The 14,155-nt window shown below is 40.8% G+C and overlaps 1 protein-coding gene across 6 annotated transcripts in view; it reads right to left on the reverse strand.

The window, feature by feature from the left end:
* ulk2 (unc-51 like autophagy activating kinase 2) overlaps positions 1–14,155 on the reverse strand; it is a 132,957-nt gene extending 118,802 nt beyond the window's left edge. For 3 of the 6 annotated variants that reach the window (XM_068010664.1, XM_068010665.1, XM_068010659.1), the window contains exons 1-2: positions 13,267–13,740; positions 1,258–1,350 (exon numbers count right to left, since the gene is read on the reverse strand). In XM_068010664.1, coding sequence (XP_067866765.1) covers positions 1,258–1,350; positions 13,267–13,356 — 183 coding nt within the window. In that variant the 5' untranslated portion in view covers positions 13,357–13,740. Of the gene's footprint in view, positions 1–1,257; positions 1,351–8,108; positions 8,308–13,266; positions 13,741–13,808; positions 13,999–14,022 lie in introns of those variants that run through there. The other 3 variants (XM_068010660.1, XM_068010661.1, XM_068010663.1) reach the window with 3 other exon arrangements.

Here is a 14,155-nt window from a genome sequence, read left to right on the forward strand (position 1 = left end):
AACCCATCACATTAATTTGACGAAAATCAGAGGATGGTGTATATTTCTTGTGTGACATCCCATTACTTTGGGAAGGCAGCCATAAAAGAGTTCTCAAGTCAGTAAAGTCCTCAATTGCAATGCACACTTTTCTGCTGTGAAGAATATATTACGCCAACATAGAAGATCATTTTCATAAGATCAGAAAAGTCAGAATGAGAAATACATCTAGATTAATGGTAATTATTACATTACATTGACTTTATACCACAACAAGTTAAAAATGAATAGCAAACTACAAGATAAGGAATCTTTTATTTAAAAATGGGAAGTCAGCATATTAAAACTACAGTGAAAATGGTTGACCTTTGTGAATATTTACTCCTCAATGCCCATTAACTTCGGCAAGAGGTGGTGGTGCCGCCAGTGGAAATACAGGAATCTGACCTAAATATCTTTTTAAAATGTGGTTGCCCAAATCCCTTCCTTACATCAGATTGATCACCAAACTGAGTTGTTCAAAGGTCAGCATACTCATCTGCTACCTCTGCAGTGTTTGATTTGTGTAAATCATATAGTTTCAAAATCTCTAGTTTCCAATAAGACACTGGGCACCTGTACTGCAACAAAGCAACACTCACTCCATAACAGTGGCAAAGACGAAACACCAAGGCACAAGGTAAACAACCATATTTTCAGTATAAATAATGTTCTGTTTATTACCATGTTTACTATTGGTGATTTGGCAAGTACTTTGGAAAGCAACAAAGGTTACTATAAAAGCATCTACAGGATTCCTCTAAGAACTTTTTAAATAGGGTCATGTGCATCACATAAGCAATGCAAGTAGGGAACTGAAAGGTAAAAGAAACAAATGAGCTATGCTGCCAGCAGGTATAAACTATATAAGCATTAAATCTAATCCAACCTCCAAATGCCAGAAATGCCCTATCAAAGAATGAAATTGGGCAACATGACAATATAAATAAACGATACCACCAGATGTCACTGGCATATTTAGAAAATATATCATACCACATGGTTCATCATTACTCAAACAACTCACGAAAATTGAATTCAGGAGTGTAACTGAACTACTCAAGTCAGGATCCAAACTCTAATAGTACTTCCACTAGACAGCTTTAGTTCAATGGGATGGGCAAACAATAGCTACTCGAATGTCTATTTTTAGTGGAGAAAACCAAAATCCAAGCACTGAAGACAATTTCTTGACTTTTATTTTATCCGCTGATAAGTGAAACACAAGAAACATCAAACCTTTAATATCTTGATTTCTTTCCCAAGCAGGATTTGCGATTTCGATAAATTTTTCTTGTTTATGCATTTCACAGCTACTTCCCAATCTGATTTCTAAGGGAAGATAAAGAAAGTAATTTACAAATACAGATTTAAAGACGCCAATAACATCTGTAAGGGCGGCAACAGTAGCATTCCAATACACAGATATATATGCAACATTGATCTATTTCTTGTTTTCTTCACTAAGATACAAGATGAATCAATTGAATATAGCTTAGACCTAACCAATACAGCATTAACTAATGGTGTGTGACAGGATTTCATGGAATGCATGTAAAAACATGCCAACAACCACACTCCTGAGCGTATTTACGCAACATTGAGCACATTAACGGAAGAAAGGACATGGTCTTTAAGCACTGCAATACCCAAATACCAAAACAAAAACACATTAAGATTTTTGTTTATTCCAGAAATTCACAGAATGATGGAACATTGAGAAGTTGCACAGCTTAACATGGAAATTTTATGAAATTATAAGAGAAAAGATGCTATTTTCAATGCTGAAAAATCTGCTAGCGCCCACAATTTTCATATTACTTATACTGTCTTATTCTTCAGTTTTCTGTACACTATTCCTCAGCCATGAGGTGGCGGCGATTAACCCAACTCACACAGAAAGGTGGTATACAGGAGGAGTCTGGGGCACTTCTTTTATTCTCCTCTTCCTTCCTGTAATTAAGTGTTTGATTTCTGCTCAACGCCTTCCAATTTTATGTTTTGCAAAAATATTAATAAAAAGTCTTTATTTTATTGATATGTATATAACTAATTTAAAAGATATCTAAATTAGTTTCAGTTAATAGCTAGCACGCAGATTTGATGATTGCACAAAGTTGCCTGTTAAAACTATGCTGAAATAAATGCACTTTTACACAAAGTATGTATTCCTCTCTCCCCCGACATGAAAGTCAATTAACTTTTTATATAGTTTTGCAAGGAACAGAAAGTCTTATATAATTAAGACTGCAAAACCATAACGCAATAAAAATATCAGGCTTAATTCTTCACATTAAAAAGCTAAAAATGAACTAATTGGATTTTGTGTGTGTTAATTCATTGAATAACAATCCAGTCTCACTGACCATCACTAGGCCTTTACTTAACCAACTGTTTTTAGTGGACAAATATTAATTATGAACTCAGATATAGTTTCCCACTACCCCAACCTCCGGGAATACAGTAATCAACACAAGGAGAATCAGTATTGTATTTTCCACATTTGCAATAACATGAACTTGCATTCATATAGCTCCTCTAACATAGTAAAACACCTCAAAGGACTTCACATGAGTGTTAAACAAAATTTGACACCAATCCACATAAGGAGATAGTAGTACAGGGGAGAGGTATGTTTTAAGAGCGTCTTAAAAGAGAGGATGAGAGGCAGAGAGATTTAGGGAAGGAGTTCCAGAGCTTAGGGCCCAGATAGTTGAAAGCAGAGCCACTAACTTGTGCAGCGATTAAAATGAGGCATGCGCAAGAGGCCAGAATTGTAGGAGCTCAGGTACATTGGAAGGTGGCAGGGCTGAATGAGGTTACAGAGATCGGCAGGGGTGAGGCCACGGGTGGATTTGAAAATAAGGATGAGAATTTTAAAACTGAGGTGTTGCAGACCAGGAACCAATGTAGATCAGTGCGCATGGCATGATGAGTGAATGGGACTTGGTGCGAGTTGGGACATGAACAGCAGAATTTTGGACAAGTTCAAGTTTAAGAAGGATGGAAAATGGGAGGCTGGCCAGGAGAGTATTGGAATAATCAGATCCAGAGGTAACAAAGCCACAGACGAGGGGTCTAGCAGCAGATGAGCTGAAGCAGGGTTGGAGACAGGAGCATTTCTGAGGTGGAAGTTGGTGCTATTGATGATGGAGCAGACCTTTGTTGGCAGCACACCGCCACTTTCTCAAAGGCAATTAGGGATGGGCAACAAATGCTGGCCTTGTCAGTGGCGTCCACATTCCATGAAACAAATTTTTAAAAAGCTCATCTTGGTCAAAAAGGACGCCAAGGTTGCAAGCAGTCTGGTTGAGCCTCCAACAATGGTTAGGGAGAGGGATAGAATTGATGGCTAGGATTTGCAGCTCCAAAATCAGCTACAAGCACCCCCATGGTCTGGTATAACACAGGTTTAATAGTGTTATGCCTTTGCTGTACTTGAATTATCACATCTATTTCATGTTGTTGTGAATCTGGAACAAAAACCATGCTACAAAGCAGCCAATTGATCTGTCCTGCTTCCAGCAATGCAATCTGAAATAAGTAGTCTGAAGCCAAAAAGAGTTATGCGGCTCCAGTAAACAAAAGAAACTGGCAGTGCCTCTCATAAACCAAGTCACACTGTGCACTCAAAACCAGCCTATACAGGTACAAACCAATCCGTACTCTTCAACTTAGTTGATTCATGCTAATAAGTGTACCACTGGGAGAAATGGGCTCCACATACTTTGTTTCCTCAAAAAAAAAACGCTAATTCTCAGATACATATATGCAGTGGTCTTCCATGTTTCAGAGGAAAGCAGAGCACAACAGACGACAAGAAGTTTAAAATCAGATAGCAAGAACAAAATAAAGGTGTATATCATGCAAGACTGATGTCTAATAAAGGCACAAACCTCTCTTTACTCTGTCCCTCGAATACTTCAAATGCAACCTCAAAATTGCTTACTTCATAGAGTCATAGAGAGATGCAGCACTGAAACAGGCCCTTCAGCCCACCGAGTCTGTGCCGACTAACAACCACCCATTTATACTAATCCTACATTAATCCCATATTCCCTACCACATCCCCACCATTCTCTTACCACCAACCTACACTAGGGGCAATTTACAATGGCCAATTTACCTACCAACCTGCAAGTCTTTGGCTGTGGGAGGAAACCGGAGCACCCGGCGGAAACCCAAGCAGTCACAGGGAGAACTTGCAAACTCCACACAGGCAGTACCCAGAACCGAACCCGGGTTGCTGGACCTGTGAGGCTGCAGTGCTAACCACTGCGCCGCCCCTCATCAATGTAACATTTCCATTCCCACATTATAATCTTCTGAGTTTTTTTTTGTATTCATTCATGGGATGTGGGCGTCGCTGGCCAGGCCAGCACTTATTGCCCATCCGTAATTGCCCTTGAGTGGTGAGCTGCCTTCTTGAACCGCTGCAGTCCATGTGGGGTAGGCACCCACCCAGTGCTGTTAGGAAGGGAGTTCCAGGATTTTGACCCAGCGACAGTGAAAGAACAACAATATAGTTCCAAGTCAGGATGGTGTGCGACTTGGAGGGGAACTTGCAGATGGTGGTGTTCCCATGCATTTGCTGCCCTTGTCCTTCTAGTTGGTAGAGGTCGCAGGTTTGGAAGGTGCTGTCGAAGGAGCCTTGGTGCGTTGCTGCAGTGCATCTTGTAGATGGTACACACTGCTGCCACTGTGCGTCGGTGGTGGAGGGACTAAATGTTTGAGGATGGGGTGCCAATCAAACGGGCTGCTTTGTCCTGGATGGTGTCAAGTTTTTTGAGTGTTGTTGGAGCTGCACCCATCCAGGCAAGTGGAAAGTACTCTAGCACATGTCTGACTTGTGCCTTGTAGATGGTGGACAGGTTTTGGGGAGTCAGGAGATGAGTTACTCGCCGCAGGATTCCGAGCCTCCGACCTGCTCTTGTAGCCACAGTATTTATATGGCTGGTCCAGTTAAGTTTCTGGTCAATGGTAGTTCCCATTAGTATTGAACTGAATGTGATTTAGGGCCATAGGAAGGTTTAATCATTCCCTCAAATAACTGACTGAGCTTACCACAGAAGGTATCATGCAACCAACAGTACCATTTTCATCACTATGTGCCTGGAGGTCAATATGCTGCACAACCCAAATCCCCTGACTGAGTTCAATTCAACACTGCTGTATAGAAAATGGAACAGGCTGGCATTATGCTTTCTTTCCTGAAAGCCAAGTTTGAAACCCAGATAAGGTACTTTTCCTATGACAGTTTGCATGGATTAACAAAAACTGTATACACATCAGCAGTCATTCAAAAATACTGTTAGTGACTATAAATGAAGACACGAGAATGTCATCCTGATACAGCAGAAGCTCTAAAGACCATAACCTCAAGGCAATTACATTTCATTTCATTTAGGAAAAGGTATAAATCACATCGAGGATTTCAGAAACTCTAATCTCTATTATTTTGAAGGAAAAATAAAAGTTCAACATTTTGTACTAGCCTGCTTTCAAATTTATACACAATTGAAATGTGACCTAACCAATTAGGTTCAAAACACAAACCAAACAGTTAGGCATACAATACTTCAAACCCCTGGAGGAAATAAAACAAAAATAGAAAATGTTGTAAAGACATGGCAGGCCAAACAGCATCTGTGGAGAGAACAAATGAGTGAATTCTTTTGGTATGGACCCTGCCTTAAAATAGTTCTAAGGGTCTACATCCAAAATATTAATTCATCTATCTGCTCCACAGATGCTGCCAGACCTGCTGTGTGTTTCCTACAACCGTGACTGCACTTCAAAAGCACTTCACTAGCTGTAAAGTACTTTGGGTCCCCAAGGTTTTGAAAGGCACTATATAAATGCAACAATTTTTCTTACTCGCACTTGCAGTTTTAAAAAATTCTCTACGTTTCAGTGCTGCAGGATACATTTACAAATCCAGTGGCACCAACAGAAAGAAGGAACCTGCATTTATACAACACTTCCTGCTCACATCCTAGACTATACCCTAAAGCTCCTCACAACCAATGGATTACTTCTGAAGTGGAGTAACTATGTGTAGGGAAGGGTGGAGCTAATTTGCAAATAAAGTACAACAGACCACAAAAGAGATAGTGGCATTAATTAAAGGAGGACTGCTGGCCAGGACACTTGGAGAAGACCTTGTTCTTCTTCAAAAAGCACCCTAGGATCTTTTACATCCACCTGATCAGCCGAACGGATAAGGGCTTCAGTTTAAAGTCTGAGTTGAAAAGACAGTACCTCCTCCAATGCAACACTTTCTCAATTCTGCAATAGTGCTAATCTAGGTTACGTATTCAAGTCCTGGAGTAGTATGGGAACCCTCAACCTTCTCACTCAGTGGCAGAAATGTGACCAACTGGGTCAAACTGACTAAGGTCTCTGGATATGGAATTACACCCCCAGTGATTGAATTTAAACATAGTTTTTACATGATGCATTTTTTTTTATTGAGTAATTTTGATAAAGGACTAATGTACATAATGCAAGACATCAATGTTCTAAAGTACAGGTTAGAAGACAAGTAGATTTTAAATTGTAAATGTAAGTAGGCTTTCTTGACTCAGTAATTGAGCTATCCAAACTAGAAAAGTTACTGTTTTGATACTCTGGCTGCGCAGTTAGCTGATCACAGCCACTATGGTAGACCTGGTGCCAAACTGACGCAGTGTCCAGGTTTCAGGCGCCTTATCCATCAGACTCTCTGCAAGTGCATATGATTGGGCTCGAGTTTGGTGATCACGACAATCAAAAAGCTTAGTGACACTGTCACAGTCCACACATGAATAACTGTCACGTTGAACAAATACCAAACTAGCAACTATAGAAATTCACCTCAGCAAGTCGTCAATATCTACAGCAAAGGACAGTAGAAAAACTCAAGAAAAAATAAGTGAAAAAGCACATTTTATAGAATGACAGACAATATCTCGTCAGAATTAGAAACTTAAAATTGGATGAGCAAGATAGAGTATTTGCACTGAAAGGAACAAAATTAAAATGTAATGCAAAGCGATGGGAATGTCAACTACAAAATTTAAATAAATCTGACAGTTGCCAGAAAGTTTCAAAAAATTTTTAATTAAAAATTTGAAAATGAGTGCAAGCATATTGAACAAATCAGAAAAAAGCTGATCTAAAACAAGTTATCGTAAGAAAGTCCTATTATTTTTCTTCCAACAGGCACAGTGACAAACGCATACATGCAAACACTCATCCAATTTGCTTCCTAAAATTTTTTGGCAAATAGCAAACAGGTGTATAAGGACATTCCAGGCTTGCTCCTTCCCTTCTGGGAGATATTCCTAGCATTTGTCCTACATTTTCTCTCCAGTTTCCTACCCCTATTCCTGCCTGATGGCATCAGGAATTTGCTGTGTGAACATTTTAGAGTCTATGGTACAAATATTGACTCACCAATAAGATTTAGAGTTTCAAACACCCAACCCTGAGAGTTCATAATTCCAGTGCTGCCTATATTCAAATTTTAATTGTGTAGTTTCTTCCGGGGTGTAATAAGGGTGTTGAAAAAATACTGGCAAGGCCAGTTTCATCCAACAGAAGCACAGCTCATCTGGGGAACATCATTAGTGGTGGCAGTGTTGGAAAGGGTAGCAACAGATGGCATCAAAATATGTGCTGACAAAACCAAAACACAGTACAGGGCGGAGGAGAACTTTAAAAATGAAATCATATGGTCAGAAGTAAGTGGAAGGAGCGGTATTTTTGTGAGTCACAGCTGTTAAACATAACCTATCCATGCATACAGCCAGTGTTGAGCCAGTATGAACTGGAATACAAATTGGAAAAAAAAAACAGTTTTAAAAAGAAAACAACAGACTAGAAACAGAACAAGTGGATTTTCCAGCCCTTACAGGATCACAGCATTTGAGAAATAGGGATGTTGCAGAATGATGCTTCGTATATGGTGATAATTATTTTATTCCCTGAAAGATACACAATGCTCCAGTAGCCATATCAAAAGAAAATGAACCAGTTACACCTTTGGAATACTGTGAATTAAGAATCTTCTGATTTTGTTATAGTATGTTATGTGCTCATTAACCTACCATGGCATTGCTCATTCAAAAACCGCTTCCATTTAACTGCCTCATCTTCCACACTTATGTCTCCCTCTCTGCCCATTTATGTCCCATTCTTCTTGTGAATCTCTTGCTCACACTTTGTCAGCCATTGGGGAGATGAGCATGACAGCCTCAGTTGGTTTATCTTTGATTTTTCTTTCTTCTGATGAGGAAGCACTGTCACCTGATAGATGGATATGATTAACTCACTACGTGCCTGATTGGAAGACATAGTGCTTTAACAATCTGGTAGAGTACATACATTATAGGCCATTTCTCTGCAAATTAGACTAGACTTTTTTTTTTAACAAGAGACAAAAAGGGACTTTTTAAGTGCAGATAATACCCCTATGGGAGCTTGGCTGCTGGAAGGATAAGCTTCAATACTTCCCTGACTTTTCTCACGTTCTTAACTGATTGATTGTGTTATAGAGCAACACTTGTATCATACCACAAATGCAGATATCATTTAGTATGATATGCTTACACAAAATCACAACAGTAATGAATAATCTGTTGACTGCTGTAAAAGCAGTCTTACTAGTTTACTGTAATTTAAACTAGCATACCATATTAAGTTTCAACAATGCTGTGAAATAGCTTACCATTATTTACTACAATTAAGCTTGTTGCAAAGCAAAGTCAGTATTGGTAATCAACTGACTGTGGATGGGGAGACGGTGGCATAGTGGCAATATCACTGGACTAGTAATCCAGAGGACCAGGCTAAGGCTCTGGGAACAGGGGTTCAAATCCGACCAAAGCAGCTGGTGGAATTTAAAATCAATTAATTCATAAATTCAGTTAATTAATAAGTCTGGAATGGGGCATGAAACGATAATCAATTGTCGTAAAAATGCATCTGGCTCACTAATGTCCTTTAGGGAAGGAAATCTGCCATCTTTACCTAGTCTGGCCTACATGTGACTCCAGATCCAGAGCAATGTGGTTGACTCTTAACTGCCCTCTGAAATGGCCTAGCAAGCCACTCAGTTGTCAAGGGCAATTAGGGATGCACAATAAATGCTGGCCTTGCCAGCGATGCCTACATCCCATGAAATAAAAAAAATTCAACAGTACAGAAGAGTACAGTAACTTCCCAGTGACCGAGTCTCTCCAGGTTCAGTTTTTTTTAAACCATTGGGTTTCAGTAAATTCAGTGACAGTTCACAGAACTCATGAAATAGTGGGTGCCCACTGTCACCAGAACGAAGGAAGTTGATCATATGTAAAGATGCAAGAAGCACCGACCTTCACTTCTGGCAGTGGGTCCTGTTCCAAATTCTGCCTCATCGACCCCAGTTACACTGCTGATGAGCCATTCCCACTCCAGGAATGTTGGGCCTAGTGACTTAAATTCTTCCCAACAAAGTTTGTGTATTTATACAGCTCATCTCCCTATGTTCTCAGACTACAGAAATCCAAGATTGTATAGCGAGGTTCAGTAAAAGACAAAGTACATATTATTGAAATCATTTCCTTAGAAAATTTGCAACTTATAAGCAAGTCTACTTTGGAAAATTATTAATTGTACATGCACACAAGGAGGAGAATTAATTACATGTTATACTGCAGTGACTGTAATGGAAGACTTCAGTGCCATTTTCTTTTCCTGCATTAAATTGTTCTTGCAACTGTAATATTGACAGATGACAGATAAGCAAATCTGCCCTTGCTATTTGAAATCTCAATTCCACCAGATCTTTTATTGTGCACTCAAAAGGTAATTTTGCTTGAGAGCATTCAGTTCTGAAGAACAACTTTTAGGAGCAAAAAGCCATCATACAGAAAAACTCAGTGGTGTGCTATGGTTACACAAGAGTCAAGGATATTGTGGTGAGAATCAGCATTACTATTGATCCAAAATAATCAGAACTCTTTGATGAACAAACTATGGCTAAACCAAGAAAATTACTTCTGTGTCAGATTTTCGCCACTGGAACAGATCTCATGAAGAAAAATTTGCAATAATTCTGTCAAGCATTTTATAAAGTAGCTTAGCTGTGCAGTTGCTACAACACAAGAAGCAAAAATCAAGGATGGCAGCTGCAAGAATTAGCCAAAAGTCAAGTCTTCAATTAGTCCTAACCTGAAACAGGGGCAGATGATGATACGGGAATGAAAGCTATTTTACGAATGGGAAACCTCACTTTGATTTGCAAGGAAGTGTATCCCTTTATTGTCCTTCCAGGGCGCACAATGGGTGGAAAATCTTCTTTCAGATCACTACCAGTGACATTTTAAAACATGCTAGGAATCATACAGGGTGCAGAAAAGATGCACAAGGATGTTGCCTGGTTTGGAGGGCTTGAGTTATAAAGAGAGATTGGATAGGCTGGGTCTGTTTTCCCTGGATCGAAGGAGGCTGAGAGGTGATATGATAGAGGTATATAAAATTATGAGAGGCACAGATAGGGTAGATAGCCAGAGTCTGTTTCCCATGGTAGGGGTGACTAAAAGTAGACGGCATAGATTTAAGGTGAGAGGGAGGAGGTTTAAAGGGGATCAAAGGGGTAAATTTTTCACACAAAGAATAGTGGGTATCTGGAATGAGCTGCCAGAGGTGGTGGTGGAGGCAGGAACAGTAGCAACATTTAAGAGGCATCTGGACAGGTACTTGAATAAGCAAGGCATAGAGGTATATGGAATTAATGCAGGCAGGTGGGATTAGTATAGATAAGCAGTATGGTCGGCATGGAAGCGGTGGGCCGAAGGCCCTGTTTCTATGCTGTACTACTCTATATGGCAAGAGTCTGCAGATGCCTCTCAAACATAAGCTTGGCTCAGTTGGTAGCACCCTTGCTTTTGCATTAGAAGGTTGTAGGCTCAATCCCAACTCCAGGAATCAGATACATAAGCCAAGCTGATATTTGAGTGTAGTATTTTGAGGGAGTGCTGCACTGTCAGAGGTATTGTGTTTTGAATGGCATATTAGATTAAGGTTCCATTCATTTGATCTGGTGGTTCAAGTGGACACAAAAGATCATACCAATCTATCAAAACAGACTTCTACCAATATCTTGGCCAACATTCTTCATCCAAGCAAAACAAGATTGAATGTTCAATTATCTAACTTGCTGTCTGTGGAAACTTGCTGTGGATATATTGGCTGCACTACATAAATGCGATATGCTTTCGCTAACCGAAGGATGTGATGAGAGAAAACTGGCATCTGTTTGGCATCTTCCCACTGCAACAAGACAGACTGCAATATAGCACATCCCTCTATTGTATTAGGTTCATGGTGCATCTGGACATATCTAAGTGGCACATTACATTTGTACATCAATTACACTGGGGCAAAAAGTACAGATCCCGCAATTCCCTGATCTTGTCCTGTCAAAACAAAAGGGAATTCAAAGTTGGAACAACCTGCATTATTCTTACATGCTTAACAACCAGGTTGAGAGCAGCATTTATGAAGCAATGCCTATTGGTCTTTTGTCTAGAAATGGACATTTGTTTGGAAACAAATCAAAAATTGAAAAAATGGGATTTCCAATAACTCAATGGATAAGGCCACAGTTTGATGTAACTAGATGGACCAGGAAGATCCCAGGGCCAGTCCCTGGTCTGTCACAGATACCTAAAACAGAACAGCACTGGGGTCACAATAATTGATCATGGCATTACTGAGCAAGGAAGAGATGTGGCAGATGAATAAACTGATAAAATTACTGATCATTGTCCAGCAAGCCCAGCAGAAAACATCCTTACGGAAAGGACTGGTTTGGCTGTGAATGCTTGCCACAATCAGGCATCCTGTCACTACTCATTGGTTATTTGGCTGCCAGTGCAACCAAATCCCAGCATAAGTGGTCACCCTCAGGAGAAAACGGAGTCACTAACTTAAAAAGGTAAAAATAATTTTAAAAAATCATACTCACTGATCATTTGGATTTGATGTTCCTCCCCTGCCCCAAAAAATTAATGGTACAAAGTCAACAAACTAGCAAAGCTCAGGATGAACTACTGACTGTCACTAGATCTATTTCTGCTTTGTAACAAAGCAGAACTTTTGTTTCTATCATCCTTGTTGGCGCAGGTGTCCACAAATGCCAGGGACCCTCCAGTAGCTCACTTGTGCCCACGTATGATCCATAACAACAAGTATTAACGGAGGCACTAACCTTACCCGATGCTGCTTCTACACACACACACACATTTCAGCAAGGGCCAACAGGAGTGGGAGCTAAATTATTTCTCCCTCCCAACCCAGGACCACTGAGGTTCATCAATGCAACCCTGGCAATGCTCCAGGTGAGGCCAGCTCACTTAACAAATGGGGACAAAAGCTCATACCTCCCTGACAGTATTTAAAGGGAGCATCAAAGTAAATCAAGAGCTCTGCAGGGTGGGACGTTCAGCGTGCCTGTCACATGCCCAAATACAAGCCAAGATGCTAACGCTGTCTTCTGTACTTAGTGCTCTCTAAGGCAGCCAGGAAGTAGCAATCAAATTCATTGTATGAACACTGAAATCACTTGTAACAGTGGCAAATAAGAGTCCACATGATTTCCATATTCTGGAAAGGTACACTGCGTCCATCTATAATCCAACTGATCTATCACCACCAATATCAAGAGGCCTTTTTTTAACCATGAAAGACCTCTTCAATTATAACATAACTTGAAGCAATCCAGAAGAGAAACAGTGCATGATCACACCGAGAGGAAACTTTTGCCTGTTTTTAAGAAGGGGATGGAAAGCATACCATCCAGCGCGTGTTGGCAAATTGTCATTGATTATGCCTTCGACACATTGCATCACTCAAGAGGCAGATGTGGGTACAGGTAACAGCGAACTCCTAAACACAACCACACCAGCAAAAAACCGTCAACAAAAATCAACCAGCAGAGCACAAAGTGTGGTCACACTTCCAGCAATCATGAGTGACTATAACATGCAAGCGTATTTGTTACAATTTAGCACTGGACATCAAAGCTGTTATTTATTGCAATTAACTACAAGTTTGTCAATGAAAACTGAAAGACACATTTGCCAAAAGATCTCACGTAAGTTTGCACACAAGGTACATGTGATAATTCAAACATGTTTACCGCACTGGTAGCAACTTGAGTCATAAAAAGACATGCTTTAAAATGTTCAAACAGCAAATAATTCCCCATCCCCAGCTCATTACCTTCCTGTGACGGCCTTTAAAGACCACAGCAAAGGCTCCATGTCCTATGAGATCTTTCCTGTTGTACTCGAAATCCCCCACTACCTCCATAACCAGCACTGCAAAGGGGCTAAGAGGAGAAAGAGGACGAAAGAAAAAAAGTGGTGACTGAAGAGGCAGAGGACGGAGCAGTCGTTGGCAGTGTTTCTTCCTCCCTCAGAGAATAATTCGCACAACAAAACCCGACTTTCCCAGAGACCGCCACCAGCATTGAAGAAGCAGCAGTTCTCCCACCATAATCCCACTCCACTGGCGCCTGATGTCTGCGCATACTTGGCATTAAATATATTATACAGCAGATAACATTCAAGCTTCCCTCAAGAGTGGAGGTTTTTTTCTGTTGCTACTGAGATTTACATGGCGTTTTTATTGTTTCTTTTGTCATGGTAGTGGGGTCACTCTTTAACTTTGCCCCCTCCCCCCCCAACACTCGTCGCCACGACCAACCAACTGAAGTTGGCAGCCGCCGCTGCGCACCTTATATAGCGCCGCAGCACACTCACCGCCTCCTTCCGCCTCTGCTAAAGGGTGCGCCCCTTCTCCCCACTCTTTGAGGGCTTGGCAACCACTTTTCCCTCGGCTTTCTGTCACCGATGGGGGAAATGTGATGGCGCGCCACTCATTCCCCCGGGTTCGGGTGGGGAACGGATTGCAGTTCGAAGGCGACCCCGGGTACCTAACGGTTTTCTTTTCCTTCCTCTCCCTCCGCCGCCCTACCTTCTCACTGGCTGTATATCCCTCCGCCAGGTTTGTTTATATGGCGCACACCGTCCGTACTCATCCACCGCCTGCAATATAGTGCACCCCTTTTGAAAAAAATAAATCAGGTCTTAAAAATCCCTTTCACTGT

The sequence above is a fragment of the Heterodontus francisci genome, chromosome 30, assembly GCF_036365525.1.
Source record: "Heterodontus francisci isolate sHetFra1 chromosome 30, sHetFra1.hap1, whole genome shotgun sequence".
Classification (NCBI taxonomy): Eukaryota; Metazoa; Chordata; class Chondrichthyes; order Heterodontiformes; family Heterodontidae; genus Heterodontus; species Heterodontus francisci.